Here is a 22,772-nt window from a genome sequence, read left to right on the forward strand (position 1 = left end):
TGTGGAGAGATCGAAACCTGGGAAACACCTCATGTACGACTGTCCGCAATACGAGGATCTCAGGTGCATTCTAATCACGAGTATAAGATACCTCCACAGAGGGCAAGAGTTTCACCTACTGGATTCAGAGTTGGAATACAGAGCCCTGACCAACTTTGCTCAAGAACTCTTCTCAAGAAGGAGAACACTATATGCAATACACCAGGAGTGAAAGACGACTAGCCAGATAACAAATCAAAACATCCTTTAGGACACACCCCGGAATGAAAATTATGTGGAAGCTACTAGCTGTCTACCAAGAAACCCTGCCTATGTACCAACAAATATGAGATCTAAGTGAAACTGACAAATATACTGAATGAAGATAGAGAACCAAAAACAGACATTCAACTTGGACGGGACACTATCCCATGAGTGACTCTACTGCCAGACCTATGACTACACTACGACTGATGCAGCCTCACTGCCATGTAGCCAAATGGCAATCTCTACCAGCTCCCTTGCCTGATACCTTTTTCCTGTCCCTGGCAGGGGGGAGGAGGAGATGGTCTTCCTGTTTCCTCCCTCCCCTACCACCCCATATATTTCGCCTGGTGAGGCATGGGCATGCTTTACTTGACCATCTGGGGTTGCCTTCCCTATCGACCCCATACTTCTGTCTTTCCCCCAGTCTTCAGTCTCTTCCCCCTACTCTGACTAATACGCCAGCGTAAACCCCACATAACTAATCAAAATTAACGATTTCTAAACTGAAAACTGAACCATATTAACCTCTCCTGGCTTTTCTAAACTTAAGTGCCCCCGTTTTTTTTTTTTTTTTTTTAAGGTCCTAGCCACCAAAATCTCAGGAAATTAGGTGGCAAGACCTGCTGGAGTGCATATAAGCTACTGGGTTCCTGGTCTGCCTCCACGGGGTGTAAGTGGGGCAACGTTAGGCCCCAATTGGGGTTTAGCAGGCTAAACGACCAGAAGAACAACGGTACATGACACTAAACGATCCAAGACCCACACACTTTTAAATCTCTGGCATTTACTGCGTACTGTAACACACCACAATGTAAACTATGCGGAGATGGGGGAAACCCCTGGTGCTGCTTGACCCTAAACACACTTACACTTACTGCAATGCATGTTACATTGGTAGCACAACTTCGTGCACAACTCATGAGAGACACCGCTAATAACAATAGTCCATGTAGAGCAGTATCCATTGATTACCACTCTGTCTTCTCCCACTCAACCATGCTTTTATTCATTGTGGCAACTGGCCCTTACTGCCATACAGCTACAATTTGTACAGTAGTCTTCCATGTGCAAGTATCAAAAGCTTTCCTGAAATCCAAGTATATGATATCAAAATTATTTTTTGCATCCAGTTCCTTTGTGACCACATCACAGTATCCAATCAAATTGGTCAGACAAGACTTCCCCTTAACAAACCCATGCTGTGTCTGAATTATTACTGCTGTCCTGTTTAGATGATCCTGCAATGCTTCTTTAACCAGTGACTCCATTATTTTCCTGGAATAGAAGCCAAACTAACAGGTCTGTAATTATTCGTATCACCCTTTGATCCCCCTTTGTGAATTGGGGACACATTTGCACATCTTCAGTCTGTGGGGATCTCCCCCAAGTCCAAGGATGCTCTCATAGTTATGGCTAAGGGTTTGCTTACATCCTTTGCCACCTCCTTTAATATAACTGAATATTTCCCATCCACCCCAGGTGCCTTTCTTATGTTTAACTTCACAATTTCTCCTCCACTTTGCTCTCAATTATTACAGTCATTTAACTCTCTGTTAGAGTTTGATAAACCTCTGGCCCTCTCCTCTCTGAATAACTGCTCATGTGTGAATGTAGATGCAAAATACTCATTTAGTTTGGTAGCTATCTGAGAATGATCATCTACAGTCAAACCATTGATATCAAGTGGACCAATCTGATTCATCCCCTTTCTTTTAGAGGTTATACCCTTCCTTTTAGAGGTTATATAAGTAAAGAAATCTCTGCTGTTTTTCTTCGCATCCTTTACCAAAGATCTCTTGTAAGCTGCCTTCGCCTGCCTAACCTCCTTTGTGCCTTGATTACAGGACTAGCTTGTATCTATCATGGGCTTCTGTGTCACCTGACAATTTATATGCATCCCATGCTTTTTTCTTTTCTGCCACAAGTCTCATTAGTTCCTCCGACATTCGTTTGGGACTAAACCTAGAACAGTATTTCTTAGTAGGAACAAAAAGCCTAGTAGCTTCCAAATTTACTTTCTTGAATACTTCCCATTTAGAATTTGCCGTTGGTAACATTATCAGTTGGTCCCGCTGTATAGAACTTAAAAAATCTCTAAGACACCTTTACGAAAGCAAAATACCTTCCCTTTACCCCCGATGGTAGATCACTGCCACTTGGTGGTTCTTTTATCTGTAAATCTTAATGCATGAATAATCACTGCTGATAATCAGATCAAGAGCGTTACTCTCCCTCTTGTTGCTTCTCTAACATGCTGTGTAGAAAACAATCGTCCAATAAATCCACAAAAGCCTTGCCAGTGTGCAAGTGACCAAACTAAAATTTCCAGTCTATATCTGGGAAGTTAAAATCCCCCATTACATGATACTCTTAATTACTGGCCCACTATTTCTCTGTATAATTGTTCATTGTACTAATCATAGTCATTAAGCATATAACAAACTCCTACCCTCATTTTTTACTTTCCCAGTGCTTATGTCACATCCGACTCACCAGTGCTTATGTCACATCCAACTGACTCACCATTGCACTGTTCATCTATGTCAACTGGATGTACTTCCTTAGATTTTATGTGTTTCTTAACTAACAGCATAACCCCTCCTCCCTTCCTATCCTGTCGTTCCTTTCTGTACACATTGTACTCCCCAAATTCCAGTTCCCCATCCCTTATATCTCAGTGGCATCACATCTATGATATCCCAACAATATCTGCCTTGGATGTCTTAACTAGCACTTCAAATTTATTTACTAATTATGACCTCCCTCTCTCTACAACAAGCATATGTTTGATAAATCATTGATGGGACACCGTGGAGTCCTACACTATGTGGAGAAATTTCTTACTGCTACTTTTTTTCAACCAATGAGTAATTGTGCCATGTGTCAGGTGACTCACGAGAAAAGGTTTTGTGCATATATATATATATGTGTGTGCGTTTTTTTTTTTTTTTTTTTTATTATTATTATTTTAATATTAATGAATGAAACCTTCTCTATTTTCCTAAATGACAACCTTGTTTTACTAAGGTTGTTTTTGAAGTGAAAGTTTGTTTAAAAAAAAACAAAACTGAAAATAAAAAATCAGTGTAATAGTATGAATGAACCAGTAGGTTCTTTCATACAATTTTGATTTTTTTAAATTCAAGTAATTCACAAATTAAAAAAAAAAAAAAAATTCTTTAAATTCAGGCTTTCTCATAGCACATCCCATGCAGGTGATGCTCCCATTTTTTTGTTTGTTACAGATGATTGCTGTTCTGTTTTCTAGCTTTTAGTTTAATCCATTTTCTACAAGTAACAACAAATAAAACTTAATGAATTGAGGAAAAAAGTAGTGTGTTGTTCTCTTTCAAGAAAATTAGCATTAGCATTAGTAGAAGCATTTGATGCAAGAAAGCAAGCTTATGCAGCATCAGCCAAAAAAAAAAAATAAATAAATAAATAAATAACCACTTCCACTTTACCCCTCTGTTCGTTCGAAATACCTGTCCAGCTGAGTCTTAAACTTATTTAGGCTATCAACTTCCACGACAAGGGATGGAAGTCTATTCCACCAACCAACCACCCGCTGGCTAAAGGCAAATTTCCTCACGTCTATCCTACATCCGTCTTTTCTCAATTTGAATTTATGCCCTCTCAGGTGATTATTCTGAGCAAGAGGAAGAATCCCATCAGCATTGAGCATGCTCAAACCATTCAAGGCTTTATACACCTCTATCAGATCACCTCGCCGGTGCCTAGTCTCCAGACACTGTAATTTGCAAAACTTAAGCCTTTCTTCGTAAGAGCACCCTTTTGTTCCATTCACTAATCTTGTTGCCCTTCTCTGTACTTGTTCCAGCATCTCTACATCCTTCTTGAAATGAGGCCTCCAGACCTGTATACAGTACTCTAGGTGTGGTCTGACCATTGCCTTATACAATGGAATAATGACCTCCTTATCCTGTTAGAAAAATTCCTATATATCATTGACAATACACCATGAGCTACTCTTGCAGCCCATCTGCACTACTCAGAAAACTTCATATCTGCCTGCACAACCATCCCAGGTCCCTTTCATTCTCTACCACTGTCAGTGTAGTACCACAGAGTTGATACGTTGCTCTGGGGTTGCTGTTTCCCATATGTAGTACTTTACATTTGTCAATGTTAAACTTAAAATGCACCAATCACCCTCTTCTCTAATATTTCTGAACTTTTAAATAAAAATATTTCCCCACTTTGGGGACTATATTTTTATGTCTTTATACCAGAGTAATAACCACATGGGAACTATAGAACAGTTTGTTCTTTTTGCCACAGTTATTCTTGTAATTATTTTGGTTAAGAGCTCTTTAGTTCATGAAAGAAATCAGATTCTAATAATATTATATATCATTTGTTACATAAAATTATTTTTATTTATTTTGTAAATATATCATGGATAATATCTTCCAGAATGCCAAATGGAAAAAAGCTTGCAAGCATAATACAAGACAGAAGTAAGTGTGCATAAATTCAAATTTGCACACACTGAATGATTTTAGTAATCTCAAAATTGAGGTGCCTATTATTTTTTTTCATGTTTATGTTTTATGGCTGTAAAGGGTTTTTTCCCCTTCATTTTAAGCAAAATGAAACTTTCTACGAAAAAAAGGGTGCTATGAATTTTTGCATCTATACGTAATGTATAAGCAAAAATATATGCACAGATTTGAAATTTTGCACTCTTAACCATTGTCTGTACTGGAAAATGGAAAAGACTATTAATTTCATGTTTATATTTTATGCCTTTTAAGTTTTTTTAACCTTCAGTAGAATTAATATATATTTTTTAAATAATGTATAAAAACACAGCATTTTTACATGTATAATTTTCTCATTAAAATATAAATATGGAAATGATTAAGAAAAGATGATATTTTGGTATAATGTACGCAGAATTTAAAAAATCCAAAAACTATTTCCATGAATAAGTCATTTTTAAATTTAATTCAGCCCAACAAGTATAACTTATTTTGGGTTTGCTATTTCCTCAAGTGTACGAATTCGAATTTTTCTGCATTAAAACACAGTAGCCACTTTTCTGACCATTCTGATAGAGCACTATTTGCTGATCATTTACCACTCTCAAAATGTTCATATCATTTGCAGATTTTGACATCACACCCTCTGTCTCTTCACTGATCTCATCATAAGTAACTTTTGTTCCAAAACTATCCTCATGGGGACCCCACTTCTAATGTTATACTACTCTGAAGAGTAATCATTATTCATTTGTGCAGTCTGTCTAAGAATCTTGTCTGTAATCCCAGCCTGTTCCAGCTTATAATAGTAACCTTTTGTGAGGGACCAGGTCAAATTATTTGCTAAAATCCAAATTTTAACAAATAATTATTTCCTACATATATATCATGAGTAAATGTGTCAAAATAGCTAATCAGTTAGTTAAACATTACTATAATTTGATCCATCTGTGATTAGTCACTTTACTCTAGAACCACCTTTATGTGTTGGTAATGCATTAGCACTTCCTCCAGTCCACAAGAATTTCTCCCAAGTTCATTGATGTTCTTGTAATTAATGTTTATGGTTCAGTGCATGCTCTTGCTACCTCCCTTAAAATTACTAGATATATGCCATCAACTCAAGAAGTCTTATTTGAATTTAGGCTCAAAAAATATATTTTTTTTAAATAAAAAAAATCTGTAATCAGTATTGCTAAAAATTTAATACTGTTTGGCCTTGCTTGCACAACCTCTCCTCACTTTGGAGGGTCTTTCTTTCATAAAGATTGATGGGAAGTATCTGCTCTTTCATCAGTAACATCAGATGGATTATCTAAGACATTCCATACCTGTTACGCAAAAGTCAGATCTGATTTGATTTTTTCTTTTACAAAGAAGACTGTTTTGTATTTAAAAAAAACCTCATTGTCCGTTCTTTGCTATGCCTAACCCCATTCTTTGCTTAAACTTTTCTGTGGTACTACTGTACTATTAGAGATCAGCTTGTAGTCATCATAGACTGCATTGCTCTGTAGTGCCCCCAGCCATCTTTTTCTGCTCTGTTTGACAGAGCAGCTCTTTATTCATCCATTTCAGCATCTCCTGTGCAGTACAGGAACTCCCCGACTTACATAAAGGTTGCATTCCAGGGAACGCTACATAAGTTGGAATTTCCACCATGCTTGTGCAGCACTCACAGCTGTGCTTGCTGAATTGATTGAATCAAAAAAGAAATGCTAGATGAACATGTGAATAGAATTATTTATTGTATTTATTCGATTTTTTATCTCATGTGTAGGAAAAATTACAAAAGCGTGCAATTTTCAAAATTATAAAATTACAAAAAAAGAGAGGAGATAGGCATAAGTCAGTAAGTTTTACCTCTCGATCATCGTTGCCAGAATTGACGTCCTCAGCCAATAAATACGCCACTGCGGAAGTTGAGGGGTGTGGAGATTTAGAATTTGTCTGCCGCTCAACCTTATGAAAGAACATATTAATGGATTAGTGGACGGTGGCTTTTTTCTTTTCATTGTAGATTTCTTTGTAGCAAGCAAGCATATCATTCACCCCTCTGTTAACTTTTAAGAATCGTTTGCTGTCAGGATCCATCTTCTCAAACCTCGCCATTGCCGATGCAATTTCATGAAATGCCATTGCCATCTCTCCGGTGATGAAGCATCTCGACTCCTCATTTGGTTCATCTTGAGTTTCGTCAGCATTTTCTTCTTTCACTATCGCTGCCTGTAAATCAATAAGTTCTTCGTTAAATAATTCCTGCTCTTCTTCCTCTATTAACTTTTCCAAGTCTTTGGCATCAACCTCCAACTCAAGTAGCTCTGCAACCTTTACAATCTTATCTGTAACCTCTTCATACGATTCGTCTTTTTCAAATCCATCAGTCTTTTATGTGCCATGGGCATATTTTCTTCCATGCACCATTTAAACAACTTTTAGTAATTTCCGCCCAGGCCTTATTAATGTTTTAATGGCATGGTAAATATTGTAAGATTTCCAAAAGTCACTTAGCGTAAAATTTTTCTCATATTCTACTTCAGAAAATGCCTGAGCAAATGTTGTGCGTAAATTGTATGCTTTTAAATTCGAAATAGCACCCCGTCAGATGAGTGAAGTCATGTTTGGCGGTAGAAATATGACTCTCACGTTCAAATTGAAATCATCTAGATGCGTAGGATGTCCAGTAGAAGCAAAATCTTGAAAGGAAGGTTGTTGTCTTTACAATATTTTTCAACCTCTGGAATGAAGCAGCATTTAAACCAATCCTCAAAAAAAGATATTGTTATCCATGCTCTCTAGTTCGATTGGAAATGCACGGGTAGGGTGGCTTTATTGATGCCCTTAAATGCACGAGGATTTCCAGAATGGTACACAAGCAGTGGTTTTAATCTGTAATCTCCTGCTGCATTAGCCCCAAGCAAGAGCGTGGCCCTATATTTTGACACCTTGAAACCTGGCATTGTGTTTCCTCTTTGGTAATGTATGTTCGATCCGGCATTTTTTTCCAATACAGAGCAGTCTCGTCAACATTAAAAATTTGCTGTGTTGAATAGCCCGTTGAATGAGTTCCCATTCAGTGAAGGGGAACTCATTCAACGGGCTATTTCACCATAATAGCGTAACGCAAAAACCCACAGAATTCCAGTTATCGGGATTATCGCAAATGCAATAAGATTGAGTTTACTGCCCATTTATAATAGATTACGCTAACAGAAAAGCCCAATAAACCGGAAAGTGCAAATTGTTTTTATTGTTTTTTGGTCATGACCCACCTCCAGAAATGTGCTTTAGAAAAATATCACAATGGCGTTCAAAATTGATTTTTATAACGGGAACATATGATAAAAGTGTAGTGCAATTTCCATCATAAATATGACCTTTTAGAGAGATAAATAGCTTAGTAATATAGTGAAATTTTCAACTTCCAAGGTCTGGAACGAATTACCAAAAAAAAAAAAAAAATGTTATTAGGTTCACATTACGATATTTTCATAATAACTCCATTTATTCCTGCGAAATGCAAAATACTTTTCCACGATTTTTTTAAGTTTGCACTGTCCGGCAAAAGCTTACGTAAAGTCGAATTTCCATAAGTTGAGTATTACGTAAGTCGAGGAGTTCCTGTATTTTCTTAATGGTATATATGCATTCATATATACCATTAAGATTTTTGCTTTAAAGATATTTCATAATTTTAATGTATTAACTCTCCTTCTGATATTTGCCCATTTAATGGAAGTCGTGTAACATCTTTAACTGTCATAGTCCTCTTTCCTGAAATGAAACCACTTTGCCTCTTTCTTCATTTTCCAAACTAAGGATGAATCGATTTGTGGATAATAATCAGGTCTAGAATATTCTTACCCGCTGCTAGGGTTTTGCTAACATTCTGATAAAAATTATTATTTGCATCAGTATTTTAGACTGCACTGCAATTTGAACATATTTTAGCATGATAAATGTAGTTCTTACTGATTATTTTAATATTTTAGTTAGAAATAAAATGGCCCATGAATTTAAAAAAATTCTCTATATGTAATAAATAAAATAATAAATTTAGTAAGTTTATTTCATGTTTATATTATTTTGAACTGTGAAAGCAGTGACAAAGACTTAAGTCTTTTTTTTTTCCCTTCTTCCTCAGAACACGAAGACACAGACCGTGGTAAAGTTAACAGTAGTGCCTTGTGCACCTGTGGTGGAAGTAAAGATCAAAAGGCCAGATACAAAATACCAACTTGGTTTCAGCGTTCAGAATGGTGTGGTATGGCCCTCTTGTTTTGCTCTTATTGCATTTTGTTATAAGTGCTTATTTGCTAATGAGCTGAAGCTTGCTAAGTCCATTCTCATGTGCTGGAAGTTAATTTGCTTAGAATTTATGACATTTGTTAAATTTATATATATATATAATGACATAAAATTACTAAAAGGTAATCAAGATAAGTTTGAAAAAGAAATATATTTTAAATCTTATTATAACAATATATTGATTGATTGATAAGCCCATTGAATTTGAAAAACAATTTCAGAAGACAATTTATATTGGCATTTGAAAACCAATATAGTCATATAAAATTGAAAAAAAAAAAAAAATAATAATAATAATAATAAAAAACTTAGATTAAAAAAAGAAATGGAATGAGTGAATTTTTGTAACTTTTCAACATACTCAATCCACAGTATAAAAGTGTGGCCCATATCTGAAAAAAAAATTAAAAAGGTTGGGAAACATTGGTGTAGAGCACAGTCTAAAATAACTGTCTACAGATTCATTCAAGCAAGAAATGAAAGAAATGGTAAACCACTGAAGAATCCTACTGTAAAATCATGTATACTTATACTTGAGATTATTTTGATTTCTTTAGTTATTCATATAACTGTTTCTGGATCCTGCCATCTTCATTTCATTTTTGGCATACTGAAGCATCTTATAACCTGACAAATGAAATCAAAGTCTTTCACAAGGATAGTTGAAGGGGAGTAGGATTACTACTTAAACAATAGCTGGCTTCATATTAAAGTGACTACTTTTAAATTTTTTATATCATGTTCAGTTATATTAGAGTTTATGATAATTAAAGCATGTTTTTCATATTCCAATTCTCTATCTTTATTTCAACAGATATGAATTTAAGTATGGACCTAGTATTGCACATTAAGCATAATACTTTGACTTATGAATCTCCTTTGACAGCCGAGATCCACAACAATTTTCAAACATCATTATAATCACTTAGATACATCTTGAATGTATAGTATTATCTACTCTGCATAATTGTTGTGTCAAGCATTTATTGAACCATGCAAAACCTAAACATCAAAGTTATTATACAGATTCATTAGCACATAATTTCTGACATGTGTGTTGAATATTTTTCATGTCCATTTTTATTTGTAATGTACTTAAAAATTTAATGTTTACATTAAACTTAAAAATTTAATGTTTACATTAAATTTTTAAATATTAGTAATGTGATGCTCCCTTAGTTGTTAAATGAGGGAACGTGAAGCAAACTTATGTTGTAGGAGGACTCATAAAACTGAACTGCTAGTGCACTCCAGAAAAGCCAGCTACACACCCTTGTTGTTAAGTAATCACCAAATAAACTGCTTTATTACATAATGTAATTTGTGTTTCATACTGTTAAGCTTATCTCTGTTTTATTTTAATAAACAAGTTGGTATTCACAAAGCAGCATCTTCATTCAAGTTTATATACAGTAGGCTTTCAGAATAATGGCACCTTCAGTGATTCAAGTTGCTGTTATTTTGATTTTTCCGTTATCTAGAAAGTTTTCTTTTTAGTATATTTAATGAAGAAATAATGAGGATATGAAGAAATAATGACGATTAATAATAAGAAATAGAGAGATTAAGAATGCAATTTTATTAACTGCACATAAAAAAATATAAACGGATGTTGATGATCCAATGTTATATTCTGCCATTGATACACTCATGCTTATGCCCCGTTCTATTTTCTTTATTATATCAAGTTTAGTCTGTGTGGGTTGCACAGTGGTATCATCACTCTCTTCCCCACACCAGGTGGAAAAGGCCCGGGTTTGAATCCCGTCAATGACACAAGGAACTTTTATGGATTTTTTTTCACTCCCTGGCTGGGTTAGTCTGTCTCAGGCGTAGATAGCAAGATTTTTCCCCAAGAAACTGGTGTTTTTCGTCCAGCAAAACAGGCAAATCAACCAGAGAAACATACAATACACATGGGTATATGAATTAACTTTCCAGGTTACTTAATGTAATAGTTTGGATTATATCAAGTTTGTCACTAAGCTTTAATGTTGTGCATCTTTTCTTCTCTGTATGAAGTTTATTAACTTTAGGATCCATAGCAAGGGGTTTTTAATTTAAAATAAATTTTAAACAGTGGTATAATCCATGATATCATGACAGAATTCACTTTCAGAATGGCAAACATAAGCAAATACAGTAATCACGTGACTTGCCATTTTCTTTTTTCACCACTGCAAGACACCGGCACTTTATGTAAACATCTGATCTCAATGTGCTGTTACTTGAAATTTCCATTATTTGCGGTCTCGTTATTTCAATAGTCTACTGTTCTTGCATGTTATGATGCCCTTTAACTCATGTTATTAAAAATATTTACACTTAATTCTGCATTTCATTAAAAGTCTAGTGAAAAAAAAGTAATTTCATTAGTCTAGTGAAAGGTGTAAAACAATAGAACGTATGTTCTGTTGTTTAAGCCTTCTGTACAATAATAGACCATGTATTCAAGCCCTTTTACAAAGAAATTTGTACAGAGAAGAGTTAATTGCTTTCTTCTGGGTTGACTATAGAATATAGGTAATATGGTTGGTGGTATATTGAAAGGATATCTTTTATAAATAACTAAAATTCAAATATATGACATTATTATTGCAGATATAAGAACATTAAATACAGTTATAAATTTAAACAAATTATGTTTAATCAAAAGGCAATGTCAATCAAAGTGTAGTGCCATTACAAGCATGGGGCCATGCATGTTACACTTCCCACATCTTTCACTGTTTCCTGTATATTATTTTAGGTTGCATTATTTTAAAATATATATTAAAATCAAAGTATTGACTTTTGGTATCTTGATTAGATACCTTCTATCAATCATTGTGAGAGAGAGAGAGAGAGAGAGAGAGAGAGAGAGAGAGAGCGCAAACATAGTGTAGAGTGTGCATAATCTTTTTAAACCTTTAGCTACATTGATTCAATGTTAAAGATGCCATTGTCAGTAATTAATCCACCTCCCTACTCAGTTCATCTATAAGAAAATATAGAAAAATTCATTTGTTTTGTCCTTTTCTCTTGAAGAATCAGATACACTAGTTAACTTTGCTGATATGAGTTGTGTTGGTATCAGTCCGGTTTATTTATTTATTTATTTATTTTTATTATTTATTATTATTTATATATTTTTTTTTTCAGACTAATAAAGAATATATATGTGTATCTTGAAGTTCCTCCTACTATGGAGAGGGATTCAGCACTTTTTTTTTTTTCTTTGCTTGTGAAAACTGAATTATTTGCAAGAATGCCATTTATTTGTAGAACTAACAACTGTTCCTGTTAGTTAAGTAAAACAATAGAGTTGAAATCACTCATTGAACAAGCATTTGACTGCCGTGCTCTCCATATCTGCATGTTGAAATTAACTATAAACAGTGAAAAATTAATAAATATTGAGCAACTTCATTTGTCTCATTGCCAACAGAGAATTAAAGTTATTTTTCAAAGATTATTATTTTGTAATATTATCTTTTTTTATATTTAAAATAATTTGTTGGCTAGCTAATATCATAGGCTGATTAACCAATACATCTTCATATGCTCACATCAGTAAAGTCATGTTAAGTTTCCATTAAAATGTACTTAATGAATTGCTTTCATAAAGTACATTTTAGTACAGGGTTCCCCTAATAGTTTTATGATGTTCTTCTTACAAACAGAAGAAAACAAACTACTGCATAAAAGTGACAAGTTTTAGTAAATATTATAAGATATGCTAAGTATTTTCTTTTCTTTGGAGTAGTTATTGTTAGAAAAAGTATCTGATATGAAAATTACCTTCAGTTATTGTTGCTTATCCAAGTAATAGTTGGGAGCTATATTACCAGAAAAAGGAAAATGCTCTAATAATATTAGATGATCCATTTAAAATAATCATTAAAAGGAGTTATGTATATATATACATATATATGGTAATGTATGCTGAAAGGACAGAATTCATGGGATACCTGGTTCCTGGGCAACTCGACGCTGTCACCCCTCTCACTAGTGGATGAACCCACTGCTTGGCAGGTATATAGGTTCATTGCATTCACGTAGATGGTAATTCAATGTCAGTATGGATAAACATCATGAGTTAACAGACTTTGAAAGAAGGATGATGGTGGGTGCCCGATACATGGATCACTCTTTTGCAGAGGTGGTACAGAAATTGCACTATCCCCATTCGCCAGTATCAAGAGTGTATCAGGAATAACATCTCATCATGAACAATGCTGTGGGCAGAGAAAGGTGGTGGATGAACATGGCCATCGACACTCTCTCATGTTGTTTCAGCCAATCAGAGAGCGACAGTGCCACAAATCACCACTGACTTCAATGACGGAGGTGCCAGGAATATCTCCACTAAGACCATCGGGAGATCATTAGCTACAATAGGTTATAGATGCTGCCGACCCACCAGAGTCCCATTGCTAACAACAGGACTGTACGCCTCAACTGAACAAAAGAACATCGACACTGGACCTTGATTGATTGGAGACCGATCTCCTGGTCCAATGAGTCCCGTTTCCAGTTATTTTGGGCAGAAACTTCATGAAACTATGCACCCGTCATGTCAACAAGGAACTGTTCGGGCAGGTGGATGAATGGTAATGGTCTGGGATGTGTTCATCTGGTACATATTGGGGCCTCTGGTATGGCTAGGTGCATCTCTGTATGGTCCTGGTTACATGTCCATCCTTGCAGACCATCTGCATCCCTTCGTGATCGGCGCCTCTGTAGCCAGGTGGGCAGAGCAGCAGCGCATAGCACACGCTTCTTGATCAGACCGGGGTTCGAGCCCATGACCACCAAATACGGAGGATGCGGAAAGGTCAGGAAATGACCACCGCATATCCCGGAGCAATATGGCCTTAGTTGCCAATGCTCCTAAAAACCAAATAACAACAACAACCCTTCATGATCATCGTGTACCCACAGGATGGACTCTAGCAAGACAATGCACCTCCCCACAGAGCCGTGGTGGCTAGAACATGGTTCGAAAAGCATTCTGCAGATTTTATCAACATGGAATGGTCTCGCCATTCACTGGACATGAACCCTGTGGAGCATCTTTGGGATGTTGTGGAAAGGTCTGTTCAAGCGTTGGATTCTCCGTCCAGGAATGCGACAGAATTATGGACAGCGGTGGAGCAAGCATGGAAGGAAATTCCTGTGGAGCACTTTTGTGAATTAGTGGACTCAATGCCTTGCCGTGTGACTGCCCTTATCCGGGCGAAAGGCGGGCCTACCCGTTGCTCGGTAGGTACTCCATGATTTCTGTCTCCTCAGTGAACTTATAATATAGTGCCTTTGTAGTGCAGATAGCTGTGTGCATAATATATAGAAATATCTTCAGTTCAGTTTATAAATTCAAGGACCTTTTAGGGTTTTCTCACATATAATAGTACAGTTAGTTTGTGTCAGTTAGTGATTGTATAGTTTCATCCTTGTAAATGGGCAAAGTGATTTTTTCCTGCACTAAACTGATTATACACATTTCATCATAGTCATGGTAGCATCTCCTTTGCTACCTAATAATACAGGCAGGCAGACTTAAACTGATATGTATTATTTTCTTGTAAAATTACGATAAATATGTTTTTCAGTCTGATAAATCATTTTATTAAATGAATAAATATAATTCGTTTTTACTGTTTTTTTTTATAAAAGTTCTCTTTCTTATTTTAAATAAAACTGTCTCTTGCTACTTTTATTTTGAATATAGATCTGTAGTTTACTTCGTGGTGGAATTGCAGAACGAGGAGGAGTTCGTGTTGGACATAGGATAATTGAGATTAATGGCCAGAGTGTAGTTGCAGTTCCTCATGAAAAAATAGTCAACTTATTAGCTACATCTGTAGGAGAAGTAAGTTGCAACATAATGCTGCTATTGTTTTGTTGTTCTTCAATCCCCTTCCCCACCACAGCTTATAAATGTTCATCACTATTTGAAAACAGAAAATCCTTTCTGTTCCTCAGTGTCATTAATCCTACATTCACACTGTTTTTATCCAAAATTGCGTGCGTGATTTTCACTTCATAAAAGCAAGCATTCTTTGAATTGGCTACAGGATTTGTATTGAGCTCCAATGAGGAAAGAAGTATGAAATAGGATTTTAAAATATGGAAACAAGCCACAGTACATTCTAAATGTACTTTCAAATGTCAAAGGAAGCATTTCCTTTGAATAAATAAGAAGAGCTGAAACACTCAAACAACTTCAGTTTGTAAGCATTTATAATTAACAATTTAACAACAATAAAATTAATAACATTCATTTAGATAGTTTTAACTTGACTCAAGGTCAAGTTAAAACTATCTAAATGTTTTCAATTATCCCCTAGTCCATTGGTTGAATTAAAGAGGTGACGCTAGGAGAAAAAATGTAATTTTAACATTTTACCCCTTGTAATAATAGTTTTGTTTCATACAGTTAAGTATTAAATGTGTCAGTTTCTTTGAGTGAGACTGGAGGAAAAATAAAAGCGATAAAGCTTTTAGTCATAAAGGAGAAAAGTTGAGCGGATGGGCTGAGAGGTGGCAAATGAAGTTTAACATTGACAAATGTAAAGTACCGCATATGGGAAGCAGTAACCCCAGAGTAACGTAGCAACTGTGTGGTACTACACTGACAGTGGTAGAGAACGAAAAGGACCTGGAGGTAATTTTGCAGGCAGATATGAATTTTTCTGAGCAGTGCAGACAGTCTGCAAGAGTAGCTCATAGTGTCTTGTCAATGATATGCAGAAATTTTTCTAGCAGGGATAAGGAGGTGATTATCCCCTTGTATAAGGCAATGGTCAGGCAACACTTTGAGTACTGGATACAGGTCTGGAGGCCTCATTTTACGAAGGATGTAGATCTGTTGGAACGAGTACAGAGGACAAAAAATTATTATTTTTTTTTATGAAAACCCCAAACACGAAAGGTATCAAAACCTATAGTACTTAGTACCATGCATGGGTTGAAGGAGAAGCATGGTGGGAGGGGAGGGTGCGGGAAACTTTCCTCTAGAGAGTAAACATGGGTTTCACCACTTCAAGCCTCCAATAAGCAAAGTGGTGGTATTTCACCGTTTGATGAAAGTCATCTACCACCTCCAGTGAATGGAAACAAAGGGTTGCTCTTACGAAGAAAGGCTTAAATTTTGCAAATTACAGTGTCTGGAGACTAGGCACCTGCGAGGTGATCTGATTGAGGTGTATAAAGCCTTGAATGGTTAATAATCACCTGAGAGGGCATAAATTCAGATTAAGATAAGACGGTTGTAGGATAGATGTGCAGAAGTTTGCCTTTAGCCAGCGGGTAGTTGGTTGGGTGGAACCGACTTCCATCCTTTGTTGTGGAAGTTGATAGCCTAAATAAATTTAAGGCTGAGCTGAACAGGTATTTGGAACAAATGGAGGGGTGAAATTGGAGTGTTTTTTTTTTTTTTTTTTTTTCCCGGCTGATGCTGCATAAGCTTGCTTTCTTGCATCATATGCCTCTACTAATGCTAATAATAAAAAAATTAGATAATTGAAATATAAGATATCTGAATTCTATTTTATTATTAAACAAAGATAACATGAAAAGACATCCAACCCAAGCAGAGGAAGTGACTATCATTATCATCTGCTGTGGAGCTAATAAAATAGAATGGAGGCTGGAAACTTTATAGGGAAGGAGGAATGAATGAATGAATGCAGTCAGTATAACACACATGTAGAGGATATACAGCAGTCTTTTACTTACATTCATATGTAATTATGTCACTAGCAATTGCCACCAATGTTATTACCTGTGGTTTTCTGACCCATGTGTTTTCCATTATACTTTACCAAATGGTATGAATACAACATCATAATATTTTGTTCTTGTTTTTCCTATTGGTAAAATAAGAACAAATAATATTGGCAAAAAAACAAAAACATTTATCTCATAAATACATAAAATGAATCTTTAAAAAGTTTTTAAAGATGCATTTAGAGCAGTCTGACTCACACTTGTGTGACATTGCTGGCTCAGTTTTGGTTCTGCATTCAAAGAAATTCAGAGAACTTCCATAAGTCAGTGGCAAACATTTGTATGCAGTGCTTTTTGTGATATTTGATTTAAAGAATTGTGATTTTTTTTTTTTTTTTTCATCCTTAAAAGTGGCTGTAAATAGAAAGATTAGTCACAGAAAAGAAAAATTATAAAAAAAGAGCAGAATGGCCATTACATTAAATACAAAAAAGGAAAGTGATAATACTTGATAAGAAGGAATTGTCAAAACAATTACGTTATAGAAGAGATCTCGGGCATCAGGTATACTCATATTGATAAGAATATTGCAACCTGAATATTAAATGATTTATTTAAAAATAAAATACATACTCATTAAAATAACTATAAAAGAAAACCATTATGAGCATAAAAGATAAAATAAAAATAAAAAATAAAAAGCAGTAAGAATATAATATACTTGAAACAGCAAATAAATGATAAATAAACAAACAAGAAGCTTTCAAGGTGCAGGGATATCTTTTTCAACATAGACTGAAGAAACGACAGCAGCTTTTCTTATACTCCAGCAGCTGTACCAATATACAACACTATGCACATCGAGCCAGGGGGAAAGGAAACAGCCTAACGTAATTTAACCTTCGGCCAATCATTAATCAGAATCTTAATGCAGTACATGAAGATTACCTGCTCAATTATTTACCTGTCATCTCTCATCACTGTGTAAAATAACAGCCTCCATAACAGGATATATGTAGGCCCCCAGAATTATGATTAATAATGGGACACGCAACAGCTATATGGAGGGCTTCTAACCATGAGAGGTGACGTACATCCAGTATTTCAATGTTTATCTGGAAGTCAAGATTACAATGCTGCTCAGCCCAGTAATGCTCTGCAACTGCAAAGCTGATGAGCATTGAAACGCTGGATGTGGGTCATAATGTATGCCCTATTCCCTATCCCCTACCCTTACTTTGCCTTCTCTGGATGGCTTAACTTCTCTTTCAAGCCACCCCAAAGCTTCACCCTCATTTGGACCTACCTTCACTATCTCCCCCCTACCACAACCCATTTTCCCCCCTCTCTTCTTTCTTTTCTTTCTCTCTCTGTCTTTTTTTTTTTTTTTTTTTTTTTAAATTGGCCTCTGTCAGGAAGCTCAAGCGACCCTGGCAGAGACCAGCTAGAGTATGATGGGCAGCCTGGCTCACCTTCCAGTGGTGGTGGCGGCGGCGGCGGGCAATGTAGGGGCCAAGCAGCCAGAAACACAACAACAGAACAAAACACAATGTTATATAAACCAGACATTACACTTTTTTCTGGTTTTTGCAGTTGTTTTGTATTCCATCACAGAGTACATATGGTGCAGATGTGGGAAACCACGGGTAGCACTTGACCCTAAATACTATGCCACTATGCAGAGCTGCTAAAATTGGCCCGGCAAATAGCCCCTCATGCTCAGAAACACAATCAGTTAACCTGCACTCAGATTCGCCAATGTAACCTACTCCACTATCTGGGCAGGCAATGCAGCATACCACAATTGAATGATACAACTGTGGAAGGGTCGATTTTATCCTAGGCATAACTGATTGGAATCTTATACCAGGAAGTTGTACTCAGCCAATATGGTAATGTCATAAAATCCTAGCAAGGCGAGTGGAGACACCCAGATAGTAGGGAATGTATGCGGTGGCAACACACTAATGGTTGCACCTAGAACAGAAACCACGCGTTGCTACCATATATATCCCCTACTGTCTGGGTGTCTCCACATGGTGGCAATGCATGAATCATTGCACCTAAGACAAACTACACACTGCCACCACATAAATCCCCACTATCTGGATGTCTCTACTCTTCTTGACAGAATTTTACGATATCACCATATTGGCTGTGTACAACTTCCTGGTATAAGATTGGAATTGGTTATGCCTAGGATAAAATCGAACCTTCCATTGTTGTATCATTCAATTTTGGTATAACGGATTGCTTGCCCAGATTGTGGGGCAGTTTACATTGGCAAATCTGAGTGCAGGATTGTGTTTCTGAGCATGAGGGGGCTATTTGCCGAGCCAACTTTAGTAGCTCTGCAGTTTCATATTATTTATTGTGCTGAGCAGTATTGTAATCTTGACTCCCGGATGAACATTGAAGTAATGTATGTGGCTCGCGTACATCCTATTATGAAGGCTGTTATTTTACATAGTGACGCGAGATGGCTGGTAAATAATCAAGTAGGTAGTCATCGCATACTGCACCCACAAGTGGAGAAACACCATCAGGACCTGAAGCTTTCTTAGCATCAAGGTTCATCAAAATTCTGCTGACATCCTTTTGACAGAATACCACAGGAGGCATTGAATGGAGTGTACTGGGAATAGTGGAAGGTGGTTTACCAAGATCATCAATACACAAGTTGGAAGGAAAATAGGATGCTAGCAATTCAGCTTTATTCTTGGCTGAAGTGGCAATAGAACCATCTGGTTTTGCCAGAGGTGAGAACAGACTGGCAAAAGTTGCCGCCAATAACTTTGGCAAGAGACCAGAATGCTCAACTACCATTTGGACAAGAAGCAAGTTTTCTACTCTTTGCCTGTTCAAAATCTAGTTTGGACTGATCAATAACTGCTTTACAATTGTTGCAAGTTTTGGTGTAGGCAAAAAATGAACCTGGAGATTTGGATACAAGTCAATTGCAATATGCAACATTCTTATCTTTAACAGCCTTAGCACATTTATTGGAAAACCAAGGTTTAGATAAAGAAGAGATTTAAAGATGGATTGTGGATAAAAGATTTCATCCCTACAACAGTAATTTTACTGACGTGATCTGAGCAAACATTGACATCAGAAGATTTGAAACAGTGATCCAACCAAGGAAAAGAAGAAAGGAAATCATGTAGATCATCCCATTTTTCATTCTTGTAATGCCAAACAATATGAGGTTGAGAATGGCCAAGAGAGAAAGGCTCCATTACAGAAGAGACCTTCACCAAGTCGCAATCTTAGGTGACTAGAGGACCACTCACCTCTACCATGTACTTGGAAGGGTTGTTTTTGAGAAAAAGATCACGTGTGTTGGCTGTGGGGTTAGGATTATCTGGTATTCTGTTAGGTAAATGAACAATCTGTGCGAGGTCATTAGTAATTGCAAAAGCTTCAGCATCTTGATTAGCTGGAGTTGTGAATATTAAAATCACCAAGGAAAATTACCACACTCTTAGGAAAGTTGGACTGGAGAAGGTCAAATTTCAAAGAGAGGAAGTCAGAGTTTCAGGTGATTAGTGGAGTTGGGAGAATGATAGAAGCAACAGATGAATTTGACAGAATGCAGTAGAGAGATTTTAAGCCAAAGAAGATCAAAAAGTGGAGATTCCAGTTACTAAGTCTCAGTGAATATCAGAGGCAGACATATGCCCAAGTACTACATTTTAAGTGAAAGGAATCATACAGCAGATAATTCGGACAACTGAGACGAGCAGTGGTTGAATCAACCGATAATTCATATTCTGTCAGAAAAAAGTATGTGAGGTTTGACAGACTAAGTGGAAATGGGCATCATTGAGACTGGAACTGAGACCACATATATTGGTGAAATGAACAAGTATTTGGAGGGTTTAGAACTTCCCACAGATAAGTTTGTTCTATTAGATTCATGATGTATTCAGTAGTAATGAAATTTTTGGATATGGTGTAACTCAGCAAGAATATGTCCAGCTCCTTGACATAACGTGGCCTCGAGAATACCACCTGCATAAACACTACTTGTACTCTCTCCAGTCACTATCTAGCAGAGTGGAGGCAGCAAGATTATACACTAGCTGATCCGAAAGCCTTCTAGAGAGTTACCAATAGGTTTAGTATGATGGACTATTTAGTGACTGGCCTGCAAATAGTTTTAAAGCTGTACCCTCAAAACATAAGGAAGATTGGATCTCACCATGATGTCCATCATAACTTCAAAGGACATCAGTCATACTGCATGATGGAAGGGTACTTGAGGCTGCCTGAACAAAGTGTGATATAAAAACAAATAGCATCTTTAATCGAATAATAATCATCCTTTATAAATTACTGATATTTAATTAAATATGCTATTTGTTTTTATATCATACTTTGTTCAGGAAGTTAATGTCATTATATAATTGTTTCTGTGGAAAAAGCTGGTTTTAATTTAAGTAATTTTGACTTACATAGGCTTTTCTAAAAGAAAAAAAATTATGCGCGTCTGTCCTGCAACTATTCTTTTTCAGTTTGTCCCCTTGTGTGTGTTGTTCAAAGAAGAGAAGGATGTAGTACAAAGATAACTAAAAAGCAGTGCAAAAATACTGAACAAAAAATTATCTAAATTTAAATTTTCATGAGAAATTAATGAAAAATTTATTCAAGAAAGGTTTAGAAATTGAACAGTGCTAGTTAAGATATCTCTGAAAACAGGAAAATAACACATGGTGAAAATACATACCAGATAAGATCAACAAAACAGCATAATCAGCTGTACTCAGACTGATGAGAGAGCTGAAATTCAATATAGAATAGAATGGGGAATAAAGGTTACCTCTTCTGTCTTTTTAAGCAGCACTATTTAAATGTAGCATTATTGTAAATAGATGCTTCAGTGCTAATGAGATGGATCCCCCTACCCCACTTTGAATTTTCTCCCCTTATCAGATACTCTATACTCATTTTTATATGTAACTGTTGGGACTTCTATATACACCTGTAATGTGCATGAAACTTTAATTTTCCTTAATATTTAAAAATATAAATCATTCTTTTTATATAAAGCATCTTAAAATCTGATCATGCATCTTTTTTTTTTTTTCTCTCAATACTTTGTTCTAGATCCATATGAAGACGATGCCAACATCAATGTTTAGGCTGCTGACAGGTCAAGAGACTCCAGTGTACATTTGAAACTGCCATGTCTACTTTCCTTCTGTCTCACTTATTTACTGATAACAACCAGAAAGTGTGTTCTTCTCTTTGTGAAACTATTTGAAAAAAGAGACAGCCAGTAAAAGTTGATGTGAGGAGTGCCTATGCCTAACTCCACTCTTAAGTCAAGATAAAGGAACCATATCAGGGACATGAAATCCCACTTTCTTTATTTCTTTTGTTTTGGATAGTGACAACAAAGGATATGTTATTAAAGACTAAGGACTGTGTGTACATGTGTGCGTGTGTGCATGCGAGTGAATGTGTGCAAACATGTATACGTGTGTCAGTATGAGCATGTGCAGCGTATGCTCTGCTGACCCCTTTTGCACATCAGTCAGCAGTTTTTGAAGCTTTCCAGCTGCAATATATACCATGGGCTGCAGAAACAGCTCAAGTAAACTAGTCATGGTAGAGTAACATCAACGAGCAAATGCATAATTTCAGCTGTGCTTCATCAGAAACCTGTATTTTTATTATAGTACTCACAGAACCACCTAGATGCATTTCTTTTCATCATTGACATTTTCTCTTCCTGTAATAACTATAGAAAATATTTTCATTCCTTGCTTATTACATTTCTGGTACCTAAAGGAAAAAAAAAAAAAAAAAAGGAAAAAAAAGAAAGAAAAAATATTTACCTTTGAATCAGTTTGGTCAAAGGGGACATTCCTCTCTCCTCTGATTTAGTGCCTCCGGAAGTGTTGAAGCATTGCCAGTAAAAGCATACTTTTTTTTTTTTTTTTTTTTTTTTTGTGACTAGTAAAGTGAGCAGCATGCTAGGAAGTACTACGTTTAAGA

At 36.1% G+C, this 22,772-nt stretch overlaps 1 protein-coding gene across 5 annotated transcripts in view; it reads left to right on the plus strand.

The window, feature by feature from the left end:
- The window catches only part of LOC150091569 (uncharacterized), a 322,811-nt gene extending 300,348 nt beyond the window's left edge, over positions 1-22,463 (plus strand). For all 5 annotated transcript variants that reach the window (XM_090376203.1, XM_090376217.1, XM_090376221.1 and 2 more), the window contains 3 exons: positions 8,896-9,015; positions 14,770-14,910; positions 21,879-22,463. In XM_090376203.1, coding sequence (XP_090232329.1) covers positions 8,896-9,015; positions 14,770-14,910; positions 21,879-21,950 — 333 coding nt within the window. In that variant the 3' untranslated portion in view covers positions 21,951-22,463. The remainder of the gene's footprint in view (positions 1-8,895; positions 9,016-14,769; positions 14,911-21,878) is intronic.
- The last annotated feature ends 309 nt before the right edge of the window (positions 22,464-22,772 follow it).

This window comes from Mastigoproctus giganteus, chromosome 1 (assembly GCF_048544385.1).
Source record: "Mastigoproctus giganteus isolate SK-2022 chromosome 1, ASM4854438v1, whole genome shotgun sequence".
NCBI lineage: Eukaryota > Metazoa > Arthropoda > Arachnida > Uropygi > Thelyphonidae > Mastigoproctus > Mastigoproctus giganteus.